The sequence below is a fragment of the Drosophila serrata genome, unplaced genomic scaffold (assembly GCF_035046125.1).
Source record: "Drosophila serrata isolate PLE 108 unplaced genomic scaffold, ASM3504612v1 contig_269, whole genome shotgun sequence".
NCBI classification, from domain to species: Eukaryota; Metazoa; Arthropoda; class Insecta; order Diptera; family Drosophilidae; genus Drosophila; species Drosophila serrata.
The window spans coordinates 111,981-138,124 of record NW_028257167.1 but is presented as its reverse complement, the minus strand read 5'-3'; the positions used below and the strand labels follow the sequence as shown (position 1 = coordinate 138,124).

At 41.6% G+C, this 26,144-nt stretch overlaps 6 protein-coding genes across 10 annotated transcripts; 4 read left to right on the top strand and 2 right to left on the bottom strand.

Moving 5' to 3' along the window:
• Nucleotides 1–2,070: 2,070 nt before the first annotated feature.
• On the bottom strand, nt 2,071–9,054 carry sqz (squeeze). Its single transcript, XM_020957989.2, has 3 exons — nt 8,281–9,054; nt 4,148–4,775; nt 2,071–4,041 (listed from the first exon to the last, which is right to left on the bottom strand). The coding sequence occupies exons 2-3, from the start codon at nt 4,532–4,534 to the stop codon at nt 2,788–2,790; spliced, it is 1,641 nt and encodes a 546-aa protein (XP_020813648.2). The 5' UTR covers nt 4,535–4,775; nt 8,281–9,054; the 3' UTR covers nt 2,071–2,787.
• A 632-nt stretch (nt 9,055–9,686) lies between these two features.
• Nsun5 (Nop2/Sun-like domain containing protein 5) lies at nt 9,687–12,615 on the top strand. Its single transcript, XM_020958506.2, has 4 exons — nt 9,687–10,521; nt 10,589–10,838; nt 11,518–12,015; nt 12,071–12,615. Exons 1-4 carry the CDS (start codon nt 10,399–10,401, stop codon nt 12,499–12,501), a joined length of 1,302 nt encoding a protein of 433 aa, XP_020814165.1. The 5' UTR covers nt 9,687–10,398; the 3' UTR covers nt 12,502–12,615.
• On the top strand, nt 10,836–11,481 carry LOC110188703 (uncharacterized). The gene has a single exon (XM_020958510.2). The coding sequence runs from the start codon at nt 10,880–10,882 to the stop codon at nt 11,279–11,281; it is 402 nt and encodes a 133-aa protein (XP_020814169.2). The 5' UTR covers nt 10,836–10,879; the 3' UTR covers nt 11,282–11,481.
• Nucleotides 12,616–12,870: 255 nt separating the features above from the next.
• Nucleotides 12,871–18,927, top strand: LOC110188699 (mitochondrial import inner membrane translocase subunit TIM44). Of its 4 annotated transcripts, none has more exons than XM_020958504.2 (4): nt 12,871–13,109; nt 16,575–16,664; nt 16,728–17,268; nt 17,332–18,927. In XM_020958504.2, exons 1-4 carry the CDS (start codon nt 13,008–13,010, stop codon nt 17,994–17,996), a joined length of 1,398 nt encoding a protein of 465 aa, XP_020814163.1. In that variant the 5' UTR covers nt 12,871–13,007; the 3' UTR covers nt 17,997–18,927. The 4 variants fall into 4 exon arrangements, with proteins under 4 accessions (XP_020814163.1, XP_086689190.1, XP_020814164.1 ...); XM_086833065.1 differs by lacking the exon at nt 12,871–13,109 and adding an exon at nt 16,293–16,455; XM_086833064.1 differs by having other exon boundaries at nt 16,575–17,268.
• nanos (RNA-binding protein nanos) lies at nt 13,116–15,373 on the bottom strand. Of its 2 annotated transcripts, XM_020958508.2 has the most exons (4): nt 15,220–15,373; nt 14,751–15,162; nt 13,778–14,238; nt 13,116–13,669 (listed from the first exon to the last, which is right to left on the bottom strand). In XM_020958508.2, exons 1-4 carry the CDS (start codon nt 15,253–15,255, stop codon nt 13,406–13,408), a joined length of 1,173 nt encoding a protein of 390 aa, XP_020814167.2. In that variant the 5' UTR covers nt 15,256–15,373; the 3' UTR covers nt 13,116–13,405. The 2 variants fall into 2 exon arrangements, with proteins under 2 accessions (XP_020814167.2, XP_020814166.2); XM_020958507.2 differs by having other exon boundaries at nt 14,751–15,373.
• Nucleotides 18,928–19,917: 990 nt separating the features above from the next.
• LOC110188702 (uncharacterized) lies at nt 19,918–25,797 on the top strand. The gene is made up of 4 exons (XM_020958509.2): nt 19,918–20,232; nt 22,688–22,845; nt 24,831–25,231; nt 25,296–25,797. The coding sequence occupies exons 1-4, from the start codon at nt 20,175–20,177 to the stop codon at nt 25,420–25,422; spliced, it is 744 nt and encodes a 247-aa protein (XP_020814168.2). The 5' UTR covers nt 19,918–20,174; the 3' UTR covers nt 25,423–25,797.
• The last annotated feature ends 347 nt before the right edge of the window (nt 25,798–26,144 follow it).

Here is a 26,144-nt window from a genome sequence, read left to right as displayed (position 1 = left end):
TATTAACTAGTTTAGTTAATGTTTAAATATTGAAATGTTATTAAAATATATTTAAATTATAGTTACTCAAGTTGCAAGGTAATTAAATTAATATGAATTGACTTAGATCATATATTAATTCTTGGACTTCTTAATACAACAAATGTATTATATGTCTTTAGAACATTCCTCTTTTTTTAGGATCTCCTTAGACAGATGCCACTCTCAGGGAAGAGCTGTCTGTCTTGGGCCTCGGGCACTGCATTCTAATTATCATATCGATCAAGCTGCAAGTAAAAGTGACAGTCCCAGGACCAAGGACCCAGCCAGGACATGGTCCTCATTTTTTTCTCATAGTTAGCATAACAAAGCCTGTTGAGACTCTCCCAACGGGAACGAAATCGTGATGATTTCAGCACCCAAAGACAAGACAGACCCGAAAGAAAAGTAAAAGGAGCCGGAGAAGAGCCACCCCGAAGATCGGGGACAATAACCACCAAACAATCCCATGATCATTAGTGCATCTATAATAATGCGCATTGATATGCTAATCGCGCGTAGACAGGGCCTCGATGCTTTGAATGCTTCTCTATGATCGATGGCGATGGCTGGCAGAAATCAAATCATTTATCAATTAAATTATTGGCAAACATTGGGTTGCAGAGCCCTCCAAAAAAAAAAGGAAAAAGGGTTCGTAGATGTGCTAAAAAGATTCCTTGCCCCCTTCACCTCATTTTTGCATTGTGAAAGCCTTTGTTTAGCGTTTTGCACAACTGCCAAATGATCGATTATCGATCGCCAAATCCCTTTTATCCCTGGGCTTTGTCCTCTGCGGTGTGTTTGCCAATTCTACTTTGATGATTTGTTGGTTTCTTGTCAGCGATCCTTGTAGCTCGCTCAAGGGTGTCCTGCCCTTTTTTGTTTTCTTGATTATTTTTTTTTGCCAAAGGATCGTGCCGAATTTTGGCAAAGACACCGATCTTTGTTGACAAACAAAGAATCCTTTTAGCGAGTTTATGTCTCTATCAACTTCATTGTCTGCTGCCCTAACTCCTTTTGTGGGTGTCTATTTATTTCCAACAATCCCCATTGTTAGGGGCTATTTAGGTGATTTTATTTCATTTTTATTAGAGGCATAAAAAGATCATAAAAGCTGTTGGTTTTTTATTTATTTAGCAAAATTTGCTGCTATTTATAATCCCATTCAAACGCTGTGCTCAGCACTGAACCAAGAAAAAAAAAACTAAATAAAGACAGAGAAAATATAATAATGAATACAAAAACACCTGTTAACAACTTAAACTGGTTTTTTGTGGGATTTTTAAATTTATTGTTTTATTAATTAGCTATGAAATTCGTTTTATGCTCAGAGATATTTGAGATAAAGCCCAACCAGTTGCTCATAGATTGAATATATCTTGGATATCAGCTTACTAATCCGTCAAAGGTCTTAAGATCTTTGTAACTCCATCATCACCGTCCACTGTAAAGTTCTTTAAATTCACAAATTTCTGAAGTAGATCGAACTCTTTGGACTTCAAGTTGCAAATCGTGCAGAGTGAAGAAGTCTCGAAAGCCACGCTGAACTAGTTTTTCATATCAGGTAAAAATACCCGCGTATATGCAAAACACATCGAAAAGAACTCAAGACCCAATCCAATCCAGTAAAATGAATCATTCTCATTAATCTCCCAGTCGATGGGACGACCAAAAAGTTTCAAGACTCAATCAGTCATCAATCATTAATCGCCATTCGAGCGCAGCCAAGCATTTTGATTCGAGGGAACCTACATATCTGACAGAGCACTTTTTTTTGGCGAAGCCAACCCCCCTAAGAACTACGCCAGTGTTACGTCTTAAGCCAGGCAGCTGCTAGCGGGGAGAGACTCAAAGATAAACCTCGATCCGATTTCCCCTGTGGATGGATACTCCGATTATATGGGGTGAACATAAATCTCTTATGTCGCCTCTCTGCCACAAAAGGAGTTCGCTCTTGAGGCCGCTAAGCGGATTAGGTTGCAGTTTTCTAGATCGTTGCATATTATAATCAAAGTTCTATTTCTGCGACTGAATTAGAAAGCGAATGTCTAGTTTTATTTTATAAATAATTTTCAAATTTATTAGGGTTTGAATTTTACACTTTCAAATCGATTTCTCACTTTCAGCTTGCCTAACAGGTAGAAAATATCCTTAAGATACTAATTAGTTGATAAATTAGAAAGTATCTAAAGTACGTTTACATATACAGCACACATTTACATACATCTATGTACAATCTAGGTCAAATATATATTATGTACTTTGTACGGCTGCTAGCTTATACTAAAACTGTGATCTATTCAAATTTAACTTATTTAAATAGCTCAGAGTTTTATTTTACATATTGCTTACAGATATATCTAAAAAGGGAAGGGAATAGGGGTATATAAATATCGTATATAAAATCCTGAGTCGATCTAGATGTAATATTCTTAATATCGCATTAGCGAGGAGCTAAAGCATTGCAGTTGGTTTAATCTTCGGTCTTGGGCAGTGATAGAATTGTTGCTTATTTTTGGCTGATTCGTATACAACATCAAGGTGGTTTTGGATATGTGGATAGTTCAGGTTCAGGAAAACCAGCTGCAATGCAATGCTCCTTATTAGCAAATGCGCCTAACTAACTTCTAACTTACTGTTACTTCTATCGTTTCAATTGGGTTGGGCTCGAGAGTTCATCTAGTGTGAACTCGAATCCAAACCAGTTGAAACGGAAACCTTAAACTAATGTCATCGTTGCTGCCTCTTTTGGCCACGACCCGGCCTATACTATAGCGCCTTCTCTTTGGCCGCATTCACGGCACTCAGGCCCAGGGTGAGGTGATCGCCAGCGATGAGGCCCGCCGCTCCTGGCTGGTGGGCATAGTTCCGGATCTGATGTAGCGAGATGAGCTGAGTGGGAAAGGCGGCAGCGGCAGCAGCCGCATTCTGCTGATAGAGATATGCGGCAGTGGCCGCCGGCGGTCCGCGATGCTGTTGAAGATGTGGGGGCGGCGGTGGTGGTGCCACTGTGGCTGCCAGTGGGGTAAAAGCCGACGACCCGGGCCCAGGCGACGGCTGGTGTTGCGCCGGATGTTGCTGTTGTTGCTGCTGCTGCTGTTGCTGCTGAAGGTGATGCTGTGGCGTAGACTGTCGCAGGACAAGATCCTCGCCTGCGGCCTCCTCATGCGGACTGTGTGAGTGACCGGGCGTGTCCGCCAAACGCTGATGATGCTGCTGCAGCAGTTCCTGTTGCTGATGCTGTTGCTGCAGGGAGGCAAAGTTTCCGTATGGCTGACCGGTGGCCTGTGGTAACTGTTGCTGTATGGCCTCCGCCAGCGAGGCGGCCGCACTGTCCGCCCCCATCTTGGCCCAGTAAGCAGCGTTTACGTCGTTCATTGCCTGGCGTTGCAGATTCAAGCCAATGCCGCCGGCCGGCACGTGTTGTTGGTGGGCAGCTGTCACCTGAGTCGTGTGCCGATGCTGCTGCTTCTCCGCCTTTTCGGCATGCTTCTGCAAATGCTTTTGCAGATAGGTCTCCTGCGTATAGGATTTGCCACACAAATTGCAGATGTGCGTCTTCAGATGCTTGGAGTCCTTGTGCTTGGGTATGTGCTCCAACAAGGTCATCTCGTCGCCAAAGCACTTGTAGCAGGAGTTGCACTTGAACGGTTTGTCCGTTTGATGGCAGCGGGAGTGTGACTGCAGATTCGAGAGCTGCGAGAAGGCCTTCGGGCAGCCGGCATGCCGGCATTTGTACGGTTTGTCACCTGTGTGAGTTCGAATGTGCTGCTGAAGGTGCGACAGCTGCGTGAACTTGCGCTGGCAGATCTCGCAGCGGTATGGCTTGATACCCAGATGGATCCGCGTGTGCTGCGACAGGTACGAGGAGTTGGCAAATGACTTGCTGCACGAGGCACACTTGTACGGCTTTGTCTGGTCGCCGTCGCTCCGTCGGCCCTCCTCCTCCGGTGAGGAGCCATTGCTGCCGCTTCCACTGCCGTTGCTCATCTGTTGGCGCGCTGGTGATCTACTAGGATCGTACTGGAAAGAAACGAGGAATACGTACAGATAAGTTTGAATTGTAATTGGGTTTCTGGGGCTGTTTCAAAGGATCTAAGATAAATTGAGATTTTCCTAAGAGACTTACCTTTTGCTCCGGCTGCTCGTGGGGCGTAGGCGGTGAGTTGGGTGGACTGTAGTTTGGTTTTGCTTGTTGCTGATGGTGCTGCTGCTGCTGTTGCTGGTGGTGCAAATGTTGTTGCTGTTGCTGCTGTTGTTGGGGATCGGGATGTTGCTGCTGCTGTTGTTGCTGTTCCATAACCAAATGTTGCTGCTGATGCTGTACCAGACCGCTTTTCAGCGAGTAGTCCAGACGCTCGGCAACATTCTGCCGGAACTCGGTGATGTTGAAAGGCTTGTACTCGTGAACCAATTGGGCCGTGGTCAAGTGACCCAAAGATCGCAGCTGGTCGATGGAGCGGTGCAGGTAATCGCCGCTTGGGACGCCGTTCGGCGCCGTCGGCAGTTCGGCCATAAGCGTCGGCTGGTGGCCGCCAAGGGTCAGCGGGCGATAGGCTATGGTGCGAGCGTCCAGCTTGGGGGCGTGATCGTCGAAGGGTCTAAGCCGCTCGAACGGTGCCACTAGCGCGAGTGGAATGGTATGGAGGGAATGGGATTGGGGATGGAACAGCGGTGCTCGACGTCGTCGTCGTCGTCGTCGTCGGCAAGTCGACACTTCACTACTGCGAGCTTACAAAACTCGTCGCGGGTTTGTGCTGAAAGTACAGAAATATTGTAATTCTTGAATCCAGTAAATTGTGCCTAGTCGGCACAAGTGCTTAAACTACTTTTCGATTCCGCTTCGCGCTCCCTTCGCCACTACCCCACGTTGGCTCCCCCCTGCCCGTCCCTTCCCCACGTCTCGCGGGGTACATTAATTTCTGCACATTAACATAAATGTGCATGAATTAATTAATTGTTTGTGAATTAAACGTGCTGCGCTCTGGAACAAAAGTCCAGCAGCACAAGCACAGCCGTAAAAGAAATGGCAAGCAGCAACCTAGTAAAAAAGTTGCGAGTGTGGCGCAAAAAGCGAAAAGAATTAATAACAATGCCGGGGCAAAAAACAATAAGTCAACGGAAAAAAGTCACAAGATAAACAAAAAAGGCGCTTGCGGCCAAAAATTGTTGGTGACAACAAGATGGAAAGCGAAATGGATTCTTCTTCGCTTTTCGTTCTGCTTGAAGAACCGAAAAATCGCAATCGCGGTTACCGCGGCTCAACTATGATGATGGCCTGGCAAAAAAAAAAGTCAGGGGCGCCAACGGAACGTGTCAACAACCTCGAAAACTCGAACCAAAACGCAGCTGCTGCAACTACACACATCACCGACAGTTTTTTGGGGCGGTGCATCTGTGCTTTCAATGGACCAATGCTGTTAGCTTGGCACAGTATTAAATCTGTTGTTAGTAATGTGATTGGTTAGAGATACTGCCAAATTTCAGCTATCACAAAGAACTAAGTAGGAAATGAGAGTCTGAGGATATCCTGTCGGTTACATACATACATATGTGTGTATGTTGTCATTAACTAAGGGAATCGTACTAAGCAAGGTACATATTCGATATTTTAAAAGCAGTAACATTTACTTTAAAACATTTGAGTCAAATGGAAGCAGCAATTGCATAAGGTTCTTTGAAACATATTAAGTGCATTTAGATGTTAGATATATAACTTTAGCATACCTAAAATGTTTTAATTTAATTTTATCACTATTTTAAGCATTGTGCAACATTAAAAGCTCTAATTTGAAATAAAAAGGGAAATTGGGATACGTTTAAATACTATTTTACTACAAATATCTAAATATAGCCATTAAAATGAAATTATGGGACTTTAAAGTTTTACATACATATATCGACTAGGACTTTTACAACAATTAAGTGTTCTTTTAGTAAAACCGACTAATAATAGTCTGAATAAAAAGGTCTTACACCCACTATTGATAAATATGAAGAAAATATTAAAGTCGAGAGGTAGGTACATATGTATGTATATTTTAAGCAGTTATTTAACAAATATTTGAGGGCTATAAAGAGGATCGATTAAATGTTAAAATGTTAACATTTAAATTGTGTGAAAACAATTAATGACAAGTCAAAGATCGTTAAAAAAAAGTTTATACTTTTGTTTAGTTTACACTTTTGAAGATTTAACCATCTTTTATGCTAGTTTTTTTTTAATATTTAAATTATTCCACTATTTTAAATCGGAATATATGAACACTATCGTGAAGATATTATTTTGTATATAATAAGAATTAAATTATTAAGATATTGTTATGTATGTTAAAATGTACATACATACATATGTATTCATATTCGGCTAACTTCATTGTGCCTTCAACAATAATATAAACATCTTGGCTTTCAGAACATTTTAAAAATTGTTACTTGTATTGATTATTATTATCATTATTTGGGAGTATATAAAATAAATAATTGTAACTTTGGTCTGATTTATTGCTGTATGGAGATAAATCGTCACAATTAAATTATGTAAATTCCCAAAAGTTGAATGCGCAACATTGATTACGACCTTTTAGTCGGGTGGGTGTTGACGTCAGAGGTAATTTCGGTTTTGGCTGCTATTTGTTTTTGTTGCCTGGCCAAAATAACCGGTTTTTTAGTTGTTGTTGCTGACGTTGGACAATTGAACAGCAGGAAAAACATAAAGGGAAGATGGGGGAATGAGAAGGGGAAGTGTAATGGGTAATGTAAAGAAGGACTCGCTTGTTGCGCACATTGAGAGCGAGACAAGGCGACAAACAGTTGTTTGCTGGCCAAACAATCGCAACTAAAACACCAAACAAAACCAACTTCAGCGAAAGTGATGATTAAAAGAACACAGAAAAAGGAAACGAAACAAGAACAAACATCGTGTAACTACAGATCTACAAACACGGAAAATCGGCCACTCAACCTGATAATAATGCAAATGGGAAATACAAAAAAAATGTAACGCAAGCGGTCAGAAAAAAATTGGGGGAAAAAGAGAAGCCCGAAAAGCATATAAATAAAATGGTATACACAAAAAACCAACACACACACACTCTGGCACAGCAACATGGCCACAAAAAACGAATCAACGAAAATTAATTGAGCGCAAGCAGCTGAAAACAAAAGAGAGCAAAAGAGCGAGCAAGAGCGCAACATAAACAAACTCTCTCGCTCAGTTGGGGGCGACAATGTGTGCGAAAAAAGCAGCGAATATTTGATGAATACAAAAAAAGTGGAAGATAAAAAAAGACACGACACACAACGTACAAAAAAAAACCGCCACCGAATGAATGGGGAACGAACAATAAAAGTCAAAAAGAAGCGACAAAGCGGACGGTCAAATAATTGTGTCCGTTTTGCGATATTGTTTTTTGAAGTTATTCTACCTTAATGACGTGTTAATAGCCAAAATTGATTAACAAAAAAGAAATTGTTACAAAAAAAGCATTAAATAAATATAACTAAAGGTACAGTGGGGTCACAAGATGTGTTATACCTTTTAAATTAAATTATTTAATATCTTACTGTGGCTATCAATCCTATTTTACCCAGTAAAATAAATGGAAATTGTAATGCGAAAATACATCAGGCTCATTATATGATTTTCTTTGAGAAGATTGATATTGTAAATAATTTGGGGTATTTCACAAAATAAATAAATAAATAAAAGCATCACTTAAATTAACAAACTACCAGAAAAAGTAATTTAATATTTAATTTTTATACTGGAAATCTTAAGTCACGTTTTGATTAATTTATTATTAAACTAGTATCCATAATAGTCCGAATGGAACCTTTTCTATTTTAATGTATTTTAAATTCGAAAATAGTTATAATTAAGATTTAGTTAGAGTTATGTGTTTATCAAGGCTGTATATTTTAAGGGCTTGCATGAAATCCCGTCCTCAGGGTTTTCAAACACTTAATAATACTTTATAACAAATAAGAAATTTAAATTATCACTAATTCAAGTGAATAGAACAAAATTTGTTTAAAAACATAATCAAATAATATTTTTTTATAAAGGAATTTCACAAGAATCCTAAACAAAGACATATTTTCTATATTTCAAATTTGCTTTGAACATCAAGATACATAATTAATTCTAACAAATGTTCAGTAACTGTCCCACCGTGCGATGAACGCGGGAAGCAGAGCGCTCAACTGTTTGTCCAATAAGGCAAATATGTATATAAAACATATGCTGGTGCAAGTACTAACCAATTTAAAGGAGCCTTTTGTGTGTCGCCTGCTGATGATGCTTATGCAGTTTTGTTGCTCTTCCTTATCGGCCAACTTTTGTTGATATTTTTTTGGCCGTTAATGCGCGAGCACGTGTTCGCTGCCGGATTGTGGGTGAACGAACGGGGGGAAGGCGCCTACGTAGATGTGCTAGCCTCTTTCACACATATACACACAACACACACTCGCGCGCTCAGCTAAGTTGCTTGTGGTTTGCGGCACTCTATTTTTGTACGTTTGTTTGTTTGTTTTCGGCGCCACTGCGATTGATTTATTTTCCGCAAATTAGCGCCTCAGTTGGCGAATTTAGTGAGGATTTGCGTAGTTTCTGCGGCCGGGCCTCTCTTTCGAAGAGACTCTCGAGTGGCAACAAGAAAAAATGGCCGCGCACGCCAAAAATATACACACACCGACACCAACGCACGCACACACACATACAGGAGCAGAGTTTCTGGCAAGTTTCTGTTTTTTCTGCACTTGTGCTTTTGGCCCGTTTTTTGTCAGCCTTTTTTTCGACTACCGAGTGGGATTAATTGCAATTACAACTAGCACGTGGGGCAAAGGGGGCTGGAATGGCGGCGTAATCCGCACAAGCTCCACACTTCGGTTCGGTTGTTTACGTCGCGGGGAAGCAACAAAAAGCAGAACGAAACGGAACTCGAAGGAATGAACCAACCGTTCGTTCGGCAGCGCGGTGAAAATTCGAATGAAAAAAAATCACAGCCGAAGCGAGTTTTTTCAAACAGCGGAAGGAAGGAGGCAGCGAGAGCGCGATGAGTGAGCGAGATGGGGTGGCTCTCTCGCACACATAATGAAAAAAGGCTTGTTTATGTTTTTTATGTGTGTACTTTTTGAGTACTCTCTTAGTTTGTTCGCTCTTTCTCTCACTCGTTCTCTTCGGCTCAGGCTTGGAATTCCGGTTTTTTGTTCCCGGCTCTTTTTGTGTAATTTTTTTTTTGGCCGCAGAGCGAGAGAGGGAGCTCCTTTTTTTAATACCGAATTTAATTGGGCCAAATGTTGGCGAGCGGCGCAAAAGAAATAAAAAAAATAAAGGAAGCTAATTTTGCCGAAGTTTCTATACCCTAGCAGTTTACCCTTGGATCATTGAATATTAATCAAGTTGTGTCAAATAAAAAACCCTTTAGGGAGAAATATAAACCTTACATAATATTACATAAATATTATAAAATTATCGTATTTTACTATAATAAGAATTGAAAAGAAGACTATTTGGAAACTTTCATTCAGATATTTACATTCATAGCTCCAAACGGAGAGGCTAGCTCTCCATGAATGTATTTTATAATAAGTTTCATAGGGTAAAATTTCATTTTCGGCAGGCCGAAGTTAATTTTCCTTAATTTTTAACGATCATTCCTATGGCAGCTATATATGTATATGTACATATGTATATACATATGTATATAGTTTACCGATTCGCCAAGCTCCAGTAAATTAGTAAAATTATATAGACGAATAACTCCATAGTTTCATTCAAATAGATTGCTCTTAAATTTGTTCGAAAACAAATCTCACACATGTGTGCATATGATTCCCAACTGGTTCTAACAGCACCGGAAGGAAGTGACTTCTGCCGGCCAAGTCTCATAAATGTGTTGTGTTACAAAAGTTGCAACTCTTGTTTATTAGTGTTCAAAGTTAGTAACTGATCATACATAGATACTTACTGCTCATAGTTACTTAATGTTCATTGATACTTACTGATCATAGTTACTAACTGATCATAGTTAATTACTGATCATAGATACTTACTGTTCATAGTAACTTGCTGTTTTAATCCTCATCATTTCACAGCCGTTTCTCTGGCAGTTATATTATATAGTATTTCGATTTTTATGAATTTAAAATCGGAATTGTATAATTATAAAAGATATCTTTGAATCGAATTAGATAAAATAAAACATTTTTGCCGCCCATGCCAGCTGTTTCAACTTTCAGCTTTTTCCCCACTATTTTAGTGCGAACTTATTTTCCCCACGTTAATTTAGAGTGACCACTTGCGTCAGAGGCAAAAATCCGCTCCCTTTCTGATGAACCGGAGCATTATAAACAGAAAATCTGACGCACGTGACGAAAATGAGTAAATTTAACCATTCTGTAAAAGTTCCAACCCAATACAAGGCGACGGCAAAAATTCTGAAGACGGCGCTGGATAAACAAAAGTCCATAAAGTCCCTGATTTTCGAGGAGAAGCATGCCGTGAGTCCTAGGAGCGAACGGGCGGTAAAACATCGAAATAACGCATGTTTCTTCTGTCAAATTGCAGCGTGTTCGCAGCCTGCAGGCGGTACTGAAACATTACAGCGACAATCGCGGCGCCGTGGACAACGCCATCGAGGAGACAGGACTCCTGAAGGACAACCCCAATCTGGATGCCTCTTTGGCCAAGGTTCTAGTCACCGAACTGATTTTCGGGCGCAAGCAGCTCAACGGAGAGAGCAGGCCGGTGCAGACAGTGCGGAGTTATCAGGAGAAGCTGCAGCAGGCGATCAGCGGCTCCGGGATCCAGAAGAAAGGCAGGTTCACCGACCCACTTGCAGCATTAGCCGGCTGAGTTATGGCCAAAAAGAACAAGAAGCAACAACAGGTGGATGTTGCGCCGGCTGTCGCAGATCCGCCAGCGGAGTTTAAACCCGGGCCTCCAGTGGAGTCCGCTCCCCAAGAGGAAGACACTAGTGCCGAAGTGTTCCTATGGCTAATGGCTTACAGCGTCTTGATGTTCACGTTGCCTTTTTTGGGCTTTTACGGTGTGCGCAACTGGCTGCAGGAATCATTTCCCCATCTAGACGTATTCACGGTCAACTGCTGGTCTGTTCTGACGGCTGTTTTAGTCGTTAATCTAGTAGTGGCCATGTATGTGCTGAAGGCTTTCCGCGAGAAGTCTCCACCGCCATTAGAGCAGGTCAAGGAGGAGGAAAAGGTTGAGGAGGATGATGCTGATTCCAAAAAGGAACAGTAACTTGTTACCATCATGAAATGGAAGTTATGGAACCCAAAATCCATCAAAACCTGCCTTTGATATCAATTTAATTTCAATATTTCATTCCCAAAACAAAAACAATCTGAGAGACATTTGTGCGGAGCATGCGCATCTTTGAAAGGATCAGTAACTTAGTTAAAAACTACTTTAAATAAATCAACCTATGTCACACTTTTAAACTATGCTTTCATTTGTCTTTTCATCCGCCTGAACAGAACCCAACCCCCGCTATGTGCGCATCAATACCAATCTACTCAGTCTGTCGGAGGCCTTGGAGTACCTGGCTGGAGAGGAGTGGCGGCGAAAGGAGCTGCCAGCGGATGCCAGTTATGCAGATTTTCTCAACGCGATTAGAGCCCTGGAGGAGGACGAGTTCATGACGGATTTGCATGTGGAGTGTGTGTTGATTTTCCATCCCAAGTGGGCACACTACTGGGCCGGTCATGACTTTGTGCACGCCAAGAAGTTTATATTGCAGAATAAGGCAACCTGCTTGGCCGCTGAGCTATTGGCTCCTCCAACAGGCTCCACAGTGCTGGACATGTGCGCAGCCCCTGGAATGAAGACACTGCACATGTGTAACGTGATGCAGAACAAGGGGCGCATCTACGCGGTGGAACAGTCCAAGGAGCGCTATAAGGCGCTGTGCGACATAACCAACGAGGCTGGTTGCGAAATTGTGACACCCATTCTGGGTGATGCCTTGACGATGAGTGAGTAGTTGTCTTTTGAGATTTGAATATAAACTAATTCGTCAAACCCATGCAGCTGCGGAACGCTGTCCGGATGTAGAGTACATCCTCGTGGATCCCAGTTGCTCTGGCAATGGAATGCAGAGCCGCATCAGTGTGTGCGACGAGCAGAAGGATGACAAACGACTGTATAAACTGGCTGGGCTACAGATCAAGATCCTGTCGCACGCTATGAGCGCTTTCCCCAATGTGAAACGGATCGCTTATTGCACTTGCTCCTTGTGGAAAGAGGAAAATGAGCAGGTGGTGCAGCGTTGCCTGCAGCTAAATCCCTCCTTCAAGCTGCTGAGCTGCAAGAAGGCGCTGCGTAACAAGTGGCAAAATGTGGGCGACAAGGAGTACGCAAAGATCGGAAAGAATTGTCTTTATTGTTTGCCAGATAGTGATTTAACCGATGGCATTTTTCTGGCTCTCTTTGAGAAGCGCAGAGACGGAGATGAGGATTAGAAAACAATACGATTTATTAGCTTAGAACTTAAGAGAAATCTTTATTACATTTCTTCAACTTCATTTATGTACATCATTTTAAAAAAATATAAAATTTTATAAGCTCAATAGTAATTAAAATTAGTTGATTACATTTTTGAAAATTGAGACTGGGCGAGAACACGGTTTAAAAAATATATATATATTTCACTTATATATAGACGTGTTTGGAATGTATATAAGCGATACATGTAGTAAAAAAGTATCTTGAATTATCAAAATATATGGAATGTCAAAAATTTAAAAACTTTCACAATGAAAATGTTAGGTGTCGCCGATTTGATCGAAAGTGTTTCTTGATCTTTCCTTTTCCAGGCTTTATATTAAATTCTAATATTATATTATGATTGGCAGTTCGATATTCAAAGTGCTCTCTCTTATTTCAAAATTTTAGTACACACTGTATTCCAATTACAGATACATATACCGAAATCGTGTCGGCCTGAAACGAACAACATACGATTAAAATGTTTAAGAAATCTTGTAGGCCGGCAGTTCCTTCCATTAACTTCCGGATCGCGAGATGCTTCTATCGGCCTCGAACACGATTGAACAAACATTACGATATCGTGAGTACTCTTGTATTACAAAATTTGGTTTCTTTTTCACAGAAACGAACAAAAACCTTTTTTATGTTTTTTTGCTTTAACTTTGGTTGAGTGATAGATTGGTGACTACTATATACTATAGAAATAGGCACGGGACAAGTTTAAAAACTTTATAAAATCGAACGCGCCAGGCGCTTTATAGTGTTTCAGTCTAGTATTTTATCCAGCCTCGCTCGGAACGCGTATATATATTTCAGTTTATATAAACGCTGCAAAAGCTGCCAGAGCCTCTGCTCTTCCTGAACTTTTTGTCGGATCTAGACCTTCATTTGCTGCTTGTAGTAGCCACTCTTGGTTAGGCGAAAGGACTCTGCCTTAATGGCATCCTCCATGGTAATAATCGGCTTCTTGGGGCAGTATTTAATGGTGTGTGCCGAATCCCCAGATGCCCCGCAAATGGGGCAGACGTAGGTGCGCAATTTGGGGCACAGCACTCGGTTGAAGTTGTCCCGCACCGTGTGGCTGTTGACCACCGCTTCCGGTTCGTTATTGTTCTCACAGAACACGCAGTGACGGCTGATCTGTTAAGGTGACAAGAAAATATATCTTTTAGTTTTTTACTTAAATAATAACTAAAATATTGAATTCATATTTTCGGAACTTAGGTCCGCTTTAAAAACAGCACTCACCTCTTTAGCCTTGTTGTTAAAGCGCTTGTGCATCTTGTTTATGTTGTTGGTATTGAGATTCGTTCCGTTCCGCACTTGTTCCGGCTGCAAAGGCAAGCCCAAATTTAGTCCCACCCCGATATTGGGAGACATGGCTGGCGCGGCCTGAGCCTGTAGTCCCGAGACATTGGTAGCGGCCGGCATGTAGGACATGTGGCGCCATACATTGTTCAGCTGCTCCCTGTAGGTTTGTAGCCAATGGGCGGTGAGAGGTGCCGCTAGCGGAATTACATTGCTATTGACCGGCAGCTGGGGATTGCGCCCCAACGGTAGGTGCATCTGCTGCTGCTGCTGCATTGCCGGAGGTGGCGTCTGGGCAGCCGGCGGTGTAGTGGCGTAGGATAAACGATTGATGTCGTCGCTCACATAGCCGTTGGTCGCAAACTCTTGCATCGCTTCCTGCATTGTACAAGCGGCGTCCTCTGCGGTGTGATAATTTTTAAGTATTACTTCAGCATCGATCAACATTTTGTTTCTTAGCCAGAAATTTCCACACTCAAAGCGTCCTAAAATCTTCTTGATTCAATATTTCCCAAAAGTAAAAACGTCAATACTAAAGACGCTGACGCGCATTCGCAACAGATTCGAGAAACGGTAATTCGGCTTTTTTGAGTGTTGAGAAATGAACGCGCCAAAGTGTTGCGAAGTCATTGACCGAGGGCCAAAGCCTTAAATTTGGTTCCAGAACAATATACAAATGTTAAAACGAAAACAAAGAAAATTACAGTAACAGCCAAGAGATTGCCTTAAACTCGCCATTTTGTTTACAAAAATACTTTCCAAAGTCATTGCACCTTCTGTTAATCCCCCCAAAAGTACGCCCATGACCATTAGTCTAACTGTACTACAACATTAAGCCATCTCTTTCTCACCCGTTAAGTTTTCAACTCTGTCGTCGGCGCGCCATTTTTGTTTTCCCCCTTTCGTTTCTTACCTGCTGCGCCAGGCGTCAAATGCGCAAATCTTTTTAAAGATCGAGCAATCTCGTCCTGCTGTTGGTGATTTACATTGACAGCCGCAGCCGATGCCGCCAGCGCCAACTGGTGCTGCGCCAGGGCCAGTTGTTGTTGCTGTTGCTGGAGCAGCAAATGGTAGTGGTACTGGCGCTGGAGCAGCAATGTGTTTGCCGCGGCGGTGCTGTCAGACAGTAGGGGGAAGTGCGTCGTCTGCGCCGTCGGTTCGGGGGTCAGCGGTGTCAGAGGGGTACTGGGCGGACTGAGCGTGGCGGACGAGATGGACGGTGTGGGCGGCAAGCTACCGTTTCCTCCGCCACTGGTATCCAAGTAAATGTTTTGCAGGCCCAGCAAGTTGAGGCCCCCCCTGCCGTGGAAAGCAGCAAAGTTGTCCTGGAAAGGAGCATCGTCAGCGGTTGAATATTCCCACCCGGTATGGGGGGCACTCACAGATGCGGCGCTGCCTTCCAGATTGCTGCGAAACATGGCTGACGTCAAAAAATGTACCGGAGCGGCGCGCTTTGCTTTCAACAGGTCCACAAAAAACCAAGCGGGGTTTCACTATATGAAGTATTCTCGTTACTTCTTTAATCTGAACATTAACGTTTAAGCTAGGTTTCAGGGGACTTTGGGTCAGGAAGCGATGTAACAAGTGTCGGAACGGAATATAATTTTCAGATTTTTTTTGGACAAAGCGCCAAGTAACGGTTGTTGGTAGTGCTGGCAAAATATCAGAGCACTATCGATACATCGATTTTTTTTGCACTTTCGATGTATTGAAAATTTTGGTTGTTATTTTACTAAGCTTAAAAACGAAATTTTACATTCATTTCATTTCGTCATTAGAAAACAGACAAAATGTTACTTTTATTGTGATTTAAATGATTGGTTACGTTTTAATTCATTTTTATACTCTTTAATATTAATTAATTAGTAAAACAAATTAATTAAAATATATGTATATAGAAGATGTGCATGGCTTTAATAATGTTTAGTATCGATGTTTAATTCGTGAAAACATCGAGAAAATCGATAGTACAAAACGTCAGCTCTGGTTGTAAGCTACAGGTGGCACAAGTTTTATTGATGCTTGTAAAAATTTCGCATTCCTATTTATGGCAAGGCCTTAGCTTCTGTATTTTGATGTACATATAGCCAAAATTCAATTTAAAAATACCAATTTTAATATCATTTAATCAAAGTGAATTAATTTCTTAATCCGATGGATTATAATGTCTTCGTTTACATTGGTAACAAGATCTTTAGTTTTTTTTTACCAGCATTTAACCCCAGAAAACAGCGCAATGCATACAAATACAAAAACACAGCAAGTGAGCCTTACTTATCACCGAAAAATATAAACATATCCCCCCAAACGAATCACCAACACAACACGCGTCGTCCCAACCAGTGTCCATTGCAGACAAATTTAAAAATCGCGCACACTGACGCTTGAGACTATCGGACTACCGACCAATCGAACAACTAAACAATCGAATGCGCGCTAACGATCCAAAGACGTTGTGCAACACGAGCGGGCGCTTAACGGAAGAGAACAGCTGACCGCTGATACGTGCGTGGTTCGCGGCAGTAATTACATAAAGTTTTGAGCCTCTGACGCGATACTCGCGACCATTCGCCACCGGTCGAAACCCCAGCTAAAGGTCACCTGTCATTCCCACCATGGTAATTTCACTCATCATTCGGGCATCGCGGCGGTCTCCAGCGACAAACCCCCCCCTTGGCATACATGTGCCCAATTTTCGAGGTTAAACCATCAATCTAAATGATTTTTCTCATTGCAGTACAGAGTTGTTGCTATTGTGCGGGAGCGCGCTGGCCTCTTCACGTGTCAGCAGTTGACGCAAACCCCGCAGCAGCAGCAGCACCAGCAGGTGAGCCTCCGGCTGGTTAACCTCCACGGGGCCCTCGGGTTAAGTCAGCCTTTCACCCCGCAGCCACGATTTTACAGCCAGCAGGCAGGACGCAGGCCCGGCTTCTTCTCGCAGTTCATAGACAACATGCGCTCGGAGATGGATAAGAGCAAGGAGATCAAGGACAACATTCGCAAGTTCCGGGAGGAGGCTCAGAAGCTTGAGGAGTCGGACGCCTTGAAGTCGGCGCGACAAAAGTTTAATATTGTCGAGTCGGAGGCGCAGAAGTCGTCGAGCAAGCTGAAAGAGCAGCTGGACGCCATCAAGGATAAGGTGGGTGATGTTCTCGACGATGCAAGCAAGTCGGATCTCGCGAAGAAGGTTACCGAGGAGCTGTCGAAGAAGGCCAAGGGCGTCAGCGACACGATCTCGGACACCAGCGGCAAATTGGGCCAGTCCGGTGCTTTCCAGGCCATCTCTAACACGACGACGATAATCAAGAAGGAAATGGACATGACTAGCATAGAAAATCGCGTATACAGGCCGCCTGCCCAGCTGCGTAAGCGCGTCCAGTTGGATATGAGCGACAGTGATCGCGTTGTGGAGCCCAACACGGAAGCAACTGGTTAGTAAAGGAGGTCAAAGTTCACTGGCGGAAAAGTAACTCAATCTCACCCTCACTTTCTAGGTATGGAACTGCACAAGGACTCCAAGTTCTACGAGTCATGGGAGAACTTTAAGAACAACAACACGTACGTGAACAAGGTCCTCGACTGGAAGGTAAAGTACGACGAGTCTGATAACCCCATGATCCGTGCCTCCCGCCTGCTAACCGACAAAGTGTCCGATGTGATGGGAGGTCTCTTCTCAAAGACGGAGCTCTCCGAAACGATGACAGAGCTAGTCAAGATCGACCCGAGCTTTGATCAAAAGGAGTTTCTTCGAGACTGCGAAACGGACTTCATTCCTAACATACTGGAGGCAATTGTTCGGGGCGACTTGGAGATACTGAAGGACTGGTGCTTCGAGAGCACATACAACATTATCGCTACGCCCATTACGACGGCAAAGAAGGCCGGCCTGTATCTGGACTCGAAGATCCTTGACATCGAGAACATTGAGCTGGCCATGGGCAAGGTGATGGAGCAGGGTCCCGTGCTGATCGTCACGTTCCAGGCGCAGCAAATCATGTGCGTCCGGGACCAAAAGGCCCAAGTGGTCGAGGGCGATCCGGAGAAGGTGATGCGGGTGCATTACGTCTGGGTGCTGTGTCGCGACCGCAACGAACTCAACCCCAAGGCGGCATGGAGACTCTTGGAGCTAGCCGCTAACAGTCAGGAGCAATTTGTTTAGCTCGCCCGCTATTGCTAAGCCCATCTGTTTTTTTTTTAACGAGCAGTTTAAGTTTCCCGCATTCACATCCACAAAAACGAACGAAAAAGATCACTGGACACTGAGCTTTGACGATGAACTGACCACGAACTCGACGACGATGACCCGCAGGACTCTATCCAAATGTGTGTACAAAGGTTTCGCTTTCGATTGCTTTGAAAGTTTTGTCCGCCTCTAGTCGACTGCGTCCGCCCGGCAGGGGCTGCTGGTCGGTCCCGCGAACTTTATCCCCCCGAATCACCGGACCGGGCGCAGCAGTCTGTCGGCACGGCTCGTACCCCTTTAAAAAAGGATGCCTTCGGTCGGCCGTTCCTTGCGGTCACGCCCCGCACCGGTCCACGTCCGGCATCGTTCGCGAACGGTGCGGGTAGTGGCCATCGGGATCGTGGTTCTCCGCTGGTGTCCTGGCCAAATCGAAAACGTTGAAGCTTAAAGTGCAAGCGTTCTATGCCGTCGCAGGCATAGGCATAGAATCAGTAGTGAGCATAAGACAAATTGTTGAGTATAGAAGTTGTGTTTAGGTATTTTAAGGCCCCAGACCCCCCCGTATCATCTCGATCCCGGCTCAGATCCCGATCCCCCCGTCTCTTGTAAATACGGAATTCGCCCTGGTTAGCTTGGGCATCGGAAAATTGACTGTACACACGGAATCCAAAGAGTTGTACTGACATCTCCGAAACGCCGAACTCAAAATGTCTAGAAAAAAATAAAAAACTTCAATATTTTTAGATATATATGTAGTTGACCGATAAAGCAACTGGGGAATTCTTGAGATCTAAGTGTTATTCCCTTACCTTGTTCACAGACATCCAGGTCTATGCTTGCCCCTTGGGCAATCGTAGGCGCAAGCTAGAATGTGTAGAAAATAAAAAAACTCCAATACTTTTAAAAATCAGCTTACATTAATTTTGGTGTGTTCATTTGGTAAGTTACAAGTTAAATTGGCCTAATGCCATTTCACTATCATAAGTTAAAAATGGAAATTAATACTTTGAGAGTACGTTGAATTCTAAAAGGGAAAATATAGCTTTGTTTTTCTATCTAATTTATTTAATTATAAATTTTTAAATGAAAACATACATATTTTCTTTGAGCTTGATGATATTTAAAATTATTTAAAATAATTTTGAGCATTTTAATAATAAAGAAAATACATTCTGCAAATTTACAATAATTTTTAATTTTTTTTTTAGCGATTTGAATCTGTATTTACTTTTAATAATTTAATTTAAAATTAAAAACTAAGGTAAGCTAATAGACTTTACAGATTTCGATTAAAAATGTTTATTTCGAGTAATATATACATTTGTACAGTAGATAAATATAAATTCTGAGTACCCTAAACATTCTATGTAATGTAATGTAATGTAGTGTAATGATATCAGCACAGCTACCATAACAGCGCTGTTACTGCCTTGAACATTGATCGGTTAACCCAGGAAACTTAACATAAAAGCTTTGGCAAGTTTATAGGGCTGTCAAACTTTAATCAACATATTGTAATATCATATTAATATATAAATTTTGAATTTATAAGTCGAGTTCAACCCAAAGCGAGTTCCACATATGGAAGTCACACTTTTAGGATCCCTGACAAATGTCGATTTATTAAAAGTATATTAATAAAAACTTTAATACATTATTTATAAAATAAAAAAATAATCTTTTCATTACATTTCGAAGATCGCTTTAAAAATATGTTCAAACAACCCATTTTTGGTGACAAAAATATAGTTATATTTAATTTAATATGTATCACTATCGATATTTATTGGCAAATATATTAAATATTAAAATCATAATATGTTAATTTCAAAAAAATGATCGATACACATTTTTTTTAAATATATCTGACAACCCTAAAGCTCAACCTCAACTGAGCAAAACTTCGTGAGTCGGCGCTCAAATTTCATTTCAATCCGAAAGCTTGCCGCGACTGCACGCTCAAAAATAAAAACTCGGCAGGCGGAAAACAACAAATAAATACTCGTAAAAAAGTGCTAACACCCCGATCAACGCTTATTCACCTGGCAAAAATATACCAACGATCGAGGGGCGCGTAACTTGTGCGTGTGTGATAAGCGAAACCAATCGACAAAGGAAGTGACGGAACCCGCATATATCCAACAGAATCGCAAAATGGGCACCACAAAGAGTTTGGCATTGCTACTGCTGATGGTTCTGCTGCTGGCTGAGTGTAAGTACCTCAACCGCCATGTGTATCCGCAGTGACAACAACGCGAGCCATAAAAGATAGATAACCGAGCGGAGCCAAGGCGAGCCCGATCTCGATATTTCCACTTCTGCAGGGAAACTAGTTTCGAGCGCAGCTGGATGAGATGGCGATGGCGATGGAGATGGAGATGGAGGAGCCGCCACTCGGCTAGACAGTTAACAGTTTACGGTTCACCCTTTTTGCCTTAATAAGTGGCCTGCCAAGAGCAAAGAGCCAAGAGCCAAGACTCAGGTCCGGTTCGGTTCGGTTCGGTTTGCCTTTGTAAGCCAGGTTTACGGGGCATAAATATGGGGGCTTTATTGTTGGGTAGACCGCCTGCCGTCCTCGCCGTCGTCCATCAAGGTTCCCGTCGCCGCCGCCAAGTCGCAAAATTAAATTGCAAGACTTTAATTCCAATGGGGGGACTCCAGCTGGCTCACATTGCAGATAAGATTTCGCCAGGGCTTTTTCCTCCTATATGGTTACATGATTGATACGCAGTTATGGTACCAGGAACAGTTGTGGTTAAAATAATGGGTTTTTTTCCTTAAGTGTTTATGAGGGAAAATAAACAATAAGGACTTGAGAGATCCAAGGAATATAAATCAAAGAGTAATATCCTTCGTAATTTATAAATAGATTAGAATATATCAGGTTCAAGGACAAATCAAATCATCGAACGAATCGGAAATCAAACAAAACTATGTTTTAAATATTCAAATTCTTTGAATTGATATTTCCTTAACAAATCAAAATTTAAAAAACGCATACCCACGCTAAAATAGCATTAATTGCAATTTGGAAAGATTTCCCATGCTAGATTTTATTAGTTTAATAAATCTGCATACTCAATTTAAAAATTTAATATATTAAAATTTGTATCAATTTTTGAACATTTTAACGATGTATAAAATTTTGAAATTTTGGAAAAATTTGAGGGTGCTAGATCAATTCTCCTGTTAATGCTGATCAAGAATATATATGATTTATTTGGGTCGGAAATGACTCCTTCAAAGTGTTTCACGTTTTTGACTAGTGATGAGTAATAGTAATAATGAAACTATATTGCAAATCACCAAAAAATCCCGAAAAAAACTTTAATAAACATTTCGTTTCAATAATTTGCCACATATTTCCCCATTGTCTATATCTTAATATAATGTTTCCGCTTACTCCGAATTAGTAGACTTTTTCTAGAACATAATAACCAACTTGTTAAATTCTTTTATAACATCTCTACACGCTTTTCGCATAAAACAATGTATTTTCATTATTTATTATCACAGTATATAAGTTTATAACTTATTGCCAAAAGATACACCCGGTCTTAGCTGGCAGATTATAAGGTGTCAGTTTCTTATGGGCAGAGCATTAAGTTATATTATTTCCCAGGTGTTAACTGATAAGACAAACTCTGGACGCTTCTTTGGCACTTGTCAAAAAAAGTGGATCAAGTCTTCACTGGGACAAGGCTTTAACCATTGTCACGTACTGTTAAATCGAAAAATAGTAGACTTATGAATGTCAATTGCAATGAAATGCAAGATATAGCCGCCATATCATGTGCTTTTTTGTGGAATATTTTTCTGTGGGAGCTTCACAACCAGCCAGCATGCGATTTCGATGCGATTCCAGCAGCGATTTATGCGAATCGCATGGTGATTCCATCGGCATTGGCAAAATCGTTTGTGGCATTAGAAATGTGTGTTTGCTGTTTGGTTTTGTGATATATAGTATATATGAACAGGTTTGATAAATACCAGAGAGACCCACAAAAAATCAGTACAGCTTAGGTTGCCATTATAGTTTTGGATTTTGTAATACCTTACTATGTTTTCTACTTTAGTTATTGCAAGAGTATGTTTATATAGTACATTAAAACATAAGTTTAAGTTACCTAAACTATTACCAAGATCTTAAAGCATTAAATAATTAAAAGCACCTTACGTTTGACCTAATCTTTTTTTAATTTCTCTGCCCAAACACATATAAAACTCAATCCTTGTTAGAAATATGTTAGAAATATGTTTACTTTCAAATAAACTCATTCACTATTATTTGAACCGCAATGGTGCTAATTTATGCTTGCTTTTTAAGCTCCAACACGCTTTCGTTTTGTTTGCCAAAAGAAGCATTGCCCAAGAATCCGTGTCAACTGATAAAAATCCCGGTAGAACCGCAATCCGTATTGTCTGGGTCTGGTTCTGAATAAAATCAGAGTTCGTAATTGTGACTGCAAGATAAGCAAACATATCTGCGCGTGTATTTTACTGCCTAAAGAATAGGTGCTAGTCTTGGCACAAATATTTGCGATTCCTCCGAAATGTAGGAAGATCTGCGGCAGACAGGTAGCCTGATAAGCTGTAACCAAATACAACCGGCTAATTCAACCGAACTCATTATCTCTGATTTTCTGCTTAATTGCTTTCTCTTTTAGCCCGAGCCAAGCCCTCGCAGGATTTAACGGAGTTAAGTGATCTGAGAGGAAAAGGAGCTGTAGCTGGAGCAGCAGCAGCAGCAGGAATCATAGCAGGAGGAGGAGGAGCAGGAGGAGCTGCAGAAGATGTGTCCAAAAATAAGACAGCTGTCGTAAAGGTGAGTTGGCCAGAAAAAGAATCAAAGCCAAACAAGAGGGATAACTGGGCCAGGCTAAGGACCGGGGACTGACGCACATGGAGACGAGTGAAATATGAGCCAGTGCATTATGTATTTTTTGTTTGGTTTATTTATACCCCGGGAACCGGAAATTTACGCTTTAAAAAATGTTTATTTATTTTCACTTTGATTAAATGCAAAAGCCACAAGAAGACACGCGCGGCGTTTGCCTTTTAAGGCTCAAAAGAAATGCTAAATGAGGAAAAGAAAAAAGCGCACGCATTGAAACTTTGCATAAAATTAAAGAAACCCCAAGCGTTGAGGGTTTAGTCACGAAATTCCATCGATTCGTTGGGTTTATAATTAAGACAGAAACAGAGACTCCCAAAGTGCTTAGGTAGGTGAATCATTCAATGGAATTCTAGGTAATTCCTCGACTGCCGTGACGTCTCTGGGAACTCGGAGTTTCGTGATCTTCTCCAATCTCTGTTGGAAAATCCCCCCGCTGTTGCTGGAGCAAATTAGGCTGATTACGAGATAGTCAAGATCAGCTTCCAGCTCTTGAGATCTCGTGCTTGTCACCTTTTTTTATGTACATATCAGTTATAGCCATTGTTAGTTGTAAAAACAAATCGAGCAGTTACACGAAATTAAGTGCTTGCCTGCCGTTGGAGTCAGAAACCAGTCACGTATTCGTAAGATATTGTCACTGCCAATTACAGAGTTCACATCCCGCGACCCCCCAACAGTCATCGAGGTCAGGCAGTCTCCAAAGATTTGCTGAGTAAATAAACACACAGCAGTGAGAGTGATCTTTCCAGTGATCTCTTCCGTTAAAAACAACTTACTAATTAGCATTATTTTTGTGGAAAAAGATGGGTAAACGGATTAGGCCAGATAAGTGGTGGTGACCTCTCTGATAACGCCGAAGAACAAACAGCTGTAGGTTGAGCGAACTTCAGCTGCTTTCCACAATTGTCGTCTCAGGTGTGTTTGGTCATCGAAAGTGTATCTTTTTGTATGTTATCACCTCAAGTTGGGTAATTGAGACGTTCGAAAAGTGAGACCGGGCTTTAAAACGATGATTAATGTGTCAAGAGAGAAGTTTGAGTTTGGCTTACGAAAAGTGTTGAAACGTTTTGTCTATGAGTCATCACAATTTCGATTTCCTTTTGGGTAATTTCATTTATAATTGTTAGACTCGTTTCCAAGCCAACTTTTAGCTATATTTACGAATCATAATATATAGATATTTAATATATTTACCTTACAAATTCAGGTTAAAAAGTTCTTTGTAACTAAATAAATTTCAACAGATGTCTATGAAGATGAACTATTTTGTAATTTTTAATGGTTCAACATGTCGTATACGTTATTTCAGGCTTCATTGTTTTTACTAATCTCGGATACTTTGTCATCTTTGCTCCTTAGACCCACTTAGTGGGGTAACCAACAAGTGTTTCAAAAGTAATTAGTTATAAAACGAAATTTGTTAACTCTCAACTGTCTCGTTAATATTTTTTATCACACACTTAAGGTTATTTTATGGTGTTAAAAGTATAGTACTGTGAAAGTCAGTTGTGCATTTATTATTATTATGTTTTCACTTGAAACTTTGGGCTACAAATGAATACTTTAGTCTTTAAAAAGTATTATGGGTTACTTTTTTTCTATAACTACCCGAGGGATGACCTCAATAATTGATGAGCCACTGGAAATCATATGCTAAAAAAAGCGTCCACCCACTTTCAAATGTGTTAGTTACCAAATTCGGCGTAGAACTTGCATAGAATCACGTGCCATGGGAAATCAATTACTCAACTGGCAGGGAAAGCCGCATCGATGACAAGACCCACCTTATATTTCGTGACGTTTTTACACTGGAAATAATTAGGTTTACTAGTGAAAGATTGCTAGGACTGACCGGACTGATAGTTAAAGTTATATATAAAAAGCATTTAATAACCTTCGTCTTTCCCTTCCAGGATACCCCCTTGGAGTCCGATTCTGCTGAGGAGTCGGATGAACTGCCACGACAGGCTTATCCCCACCGTGACGAGGATCAATTGAACTCTGCCACTAATCTGGTGCTGGCCCACAACTACAAGTACGATGTGGAGATCCTGGAATCAGGAGATGAGGAAGACGAGCACGAAAGCAGCTCGAATGATTCAGAGGATCTGGAGGAGCGCTTTAAGGGGCACGGTGTGGTCTTCAGTACGGACACAGACACCTTTGCCTCTGAGAATATCGAGATGACGCCGGTGGACGTGCAGGCGGGTGCTGTCAGTGAGGGTCACGTGCTCCTCGGCATTGTGGTAATGGTACTGGCCTTGGTCTCCCTGGCTCTGTACGCTGGCCTGGTGATATGGCGCTCGCACCTGGAGTGAGTCTTAACCTAAGCTAATTATCCTAATTTTCGCAGTGCTAATTTTTTTGCTAACTTTCAGGCAACGGTATGGAATGCGCGAGCGACTGGTGAACCGGGATCTCGAAGAGGAGGAGGCAGCTGGCATCGATGATGTCGATTATCACGTCTACGCTCCGACCACCACGCCAGCCACGCCCCGGGCGTAGTCCGGGTGCAAATCTGGTCCGATTTGATCCGATCCAGTGTGTGCTTACGCGACCTGGACTTGGCAGCGGATTAAAGTGCGCACTCACGACTCGTGTCTATATGGAGAGCGCACTCTTCTAATGAATGCCATAAATTTCCACGACAAGCTGAAAAGCATTCCACTTCCCAATTACACTTTAAACGGTGATGATAAAGGTCGCCTGCCATTACCGCCGATTTCTTAGTAACTGGCGCAATTGACAGCGCCAATTAGTTTGTAAGTTTCTGTGATATTGTTCTAGAGATTCTTTTGTACGTCCCTTGCACTAACAATATGCATAGAGCCAAGCGTTTGTAATCGATAATAAAACAAGTATATGTTAATTTTAACCAAACTAATCGGCTGGCAGTCTAATTTATACTTTTAAAAACGGGTTTAAATATATAACTAGTATAATTGGCAAAAGAAAATATTACATATTAAATCAGGAATATGAATTAATGAAGCCACAGGTAAGCCAGATAAGCTCATACACTTATTTCAAATTTGAAGTGCGCGCCCAGTGGAACTACCAACACTGAAAGCTAACTCCAACCGCAGCCAACTTTGCTTTTACTGATGCAACAGAGCCACGAAAATGTGAACTAGTTCTCCCAGATTAATATTAGGTCAAATGTCTCAACATGACTGGAAACACAATAAAATTTGTTCTTTACTTAATTCCTAGTGCTAATTAATTAG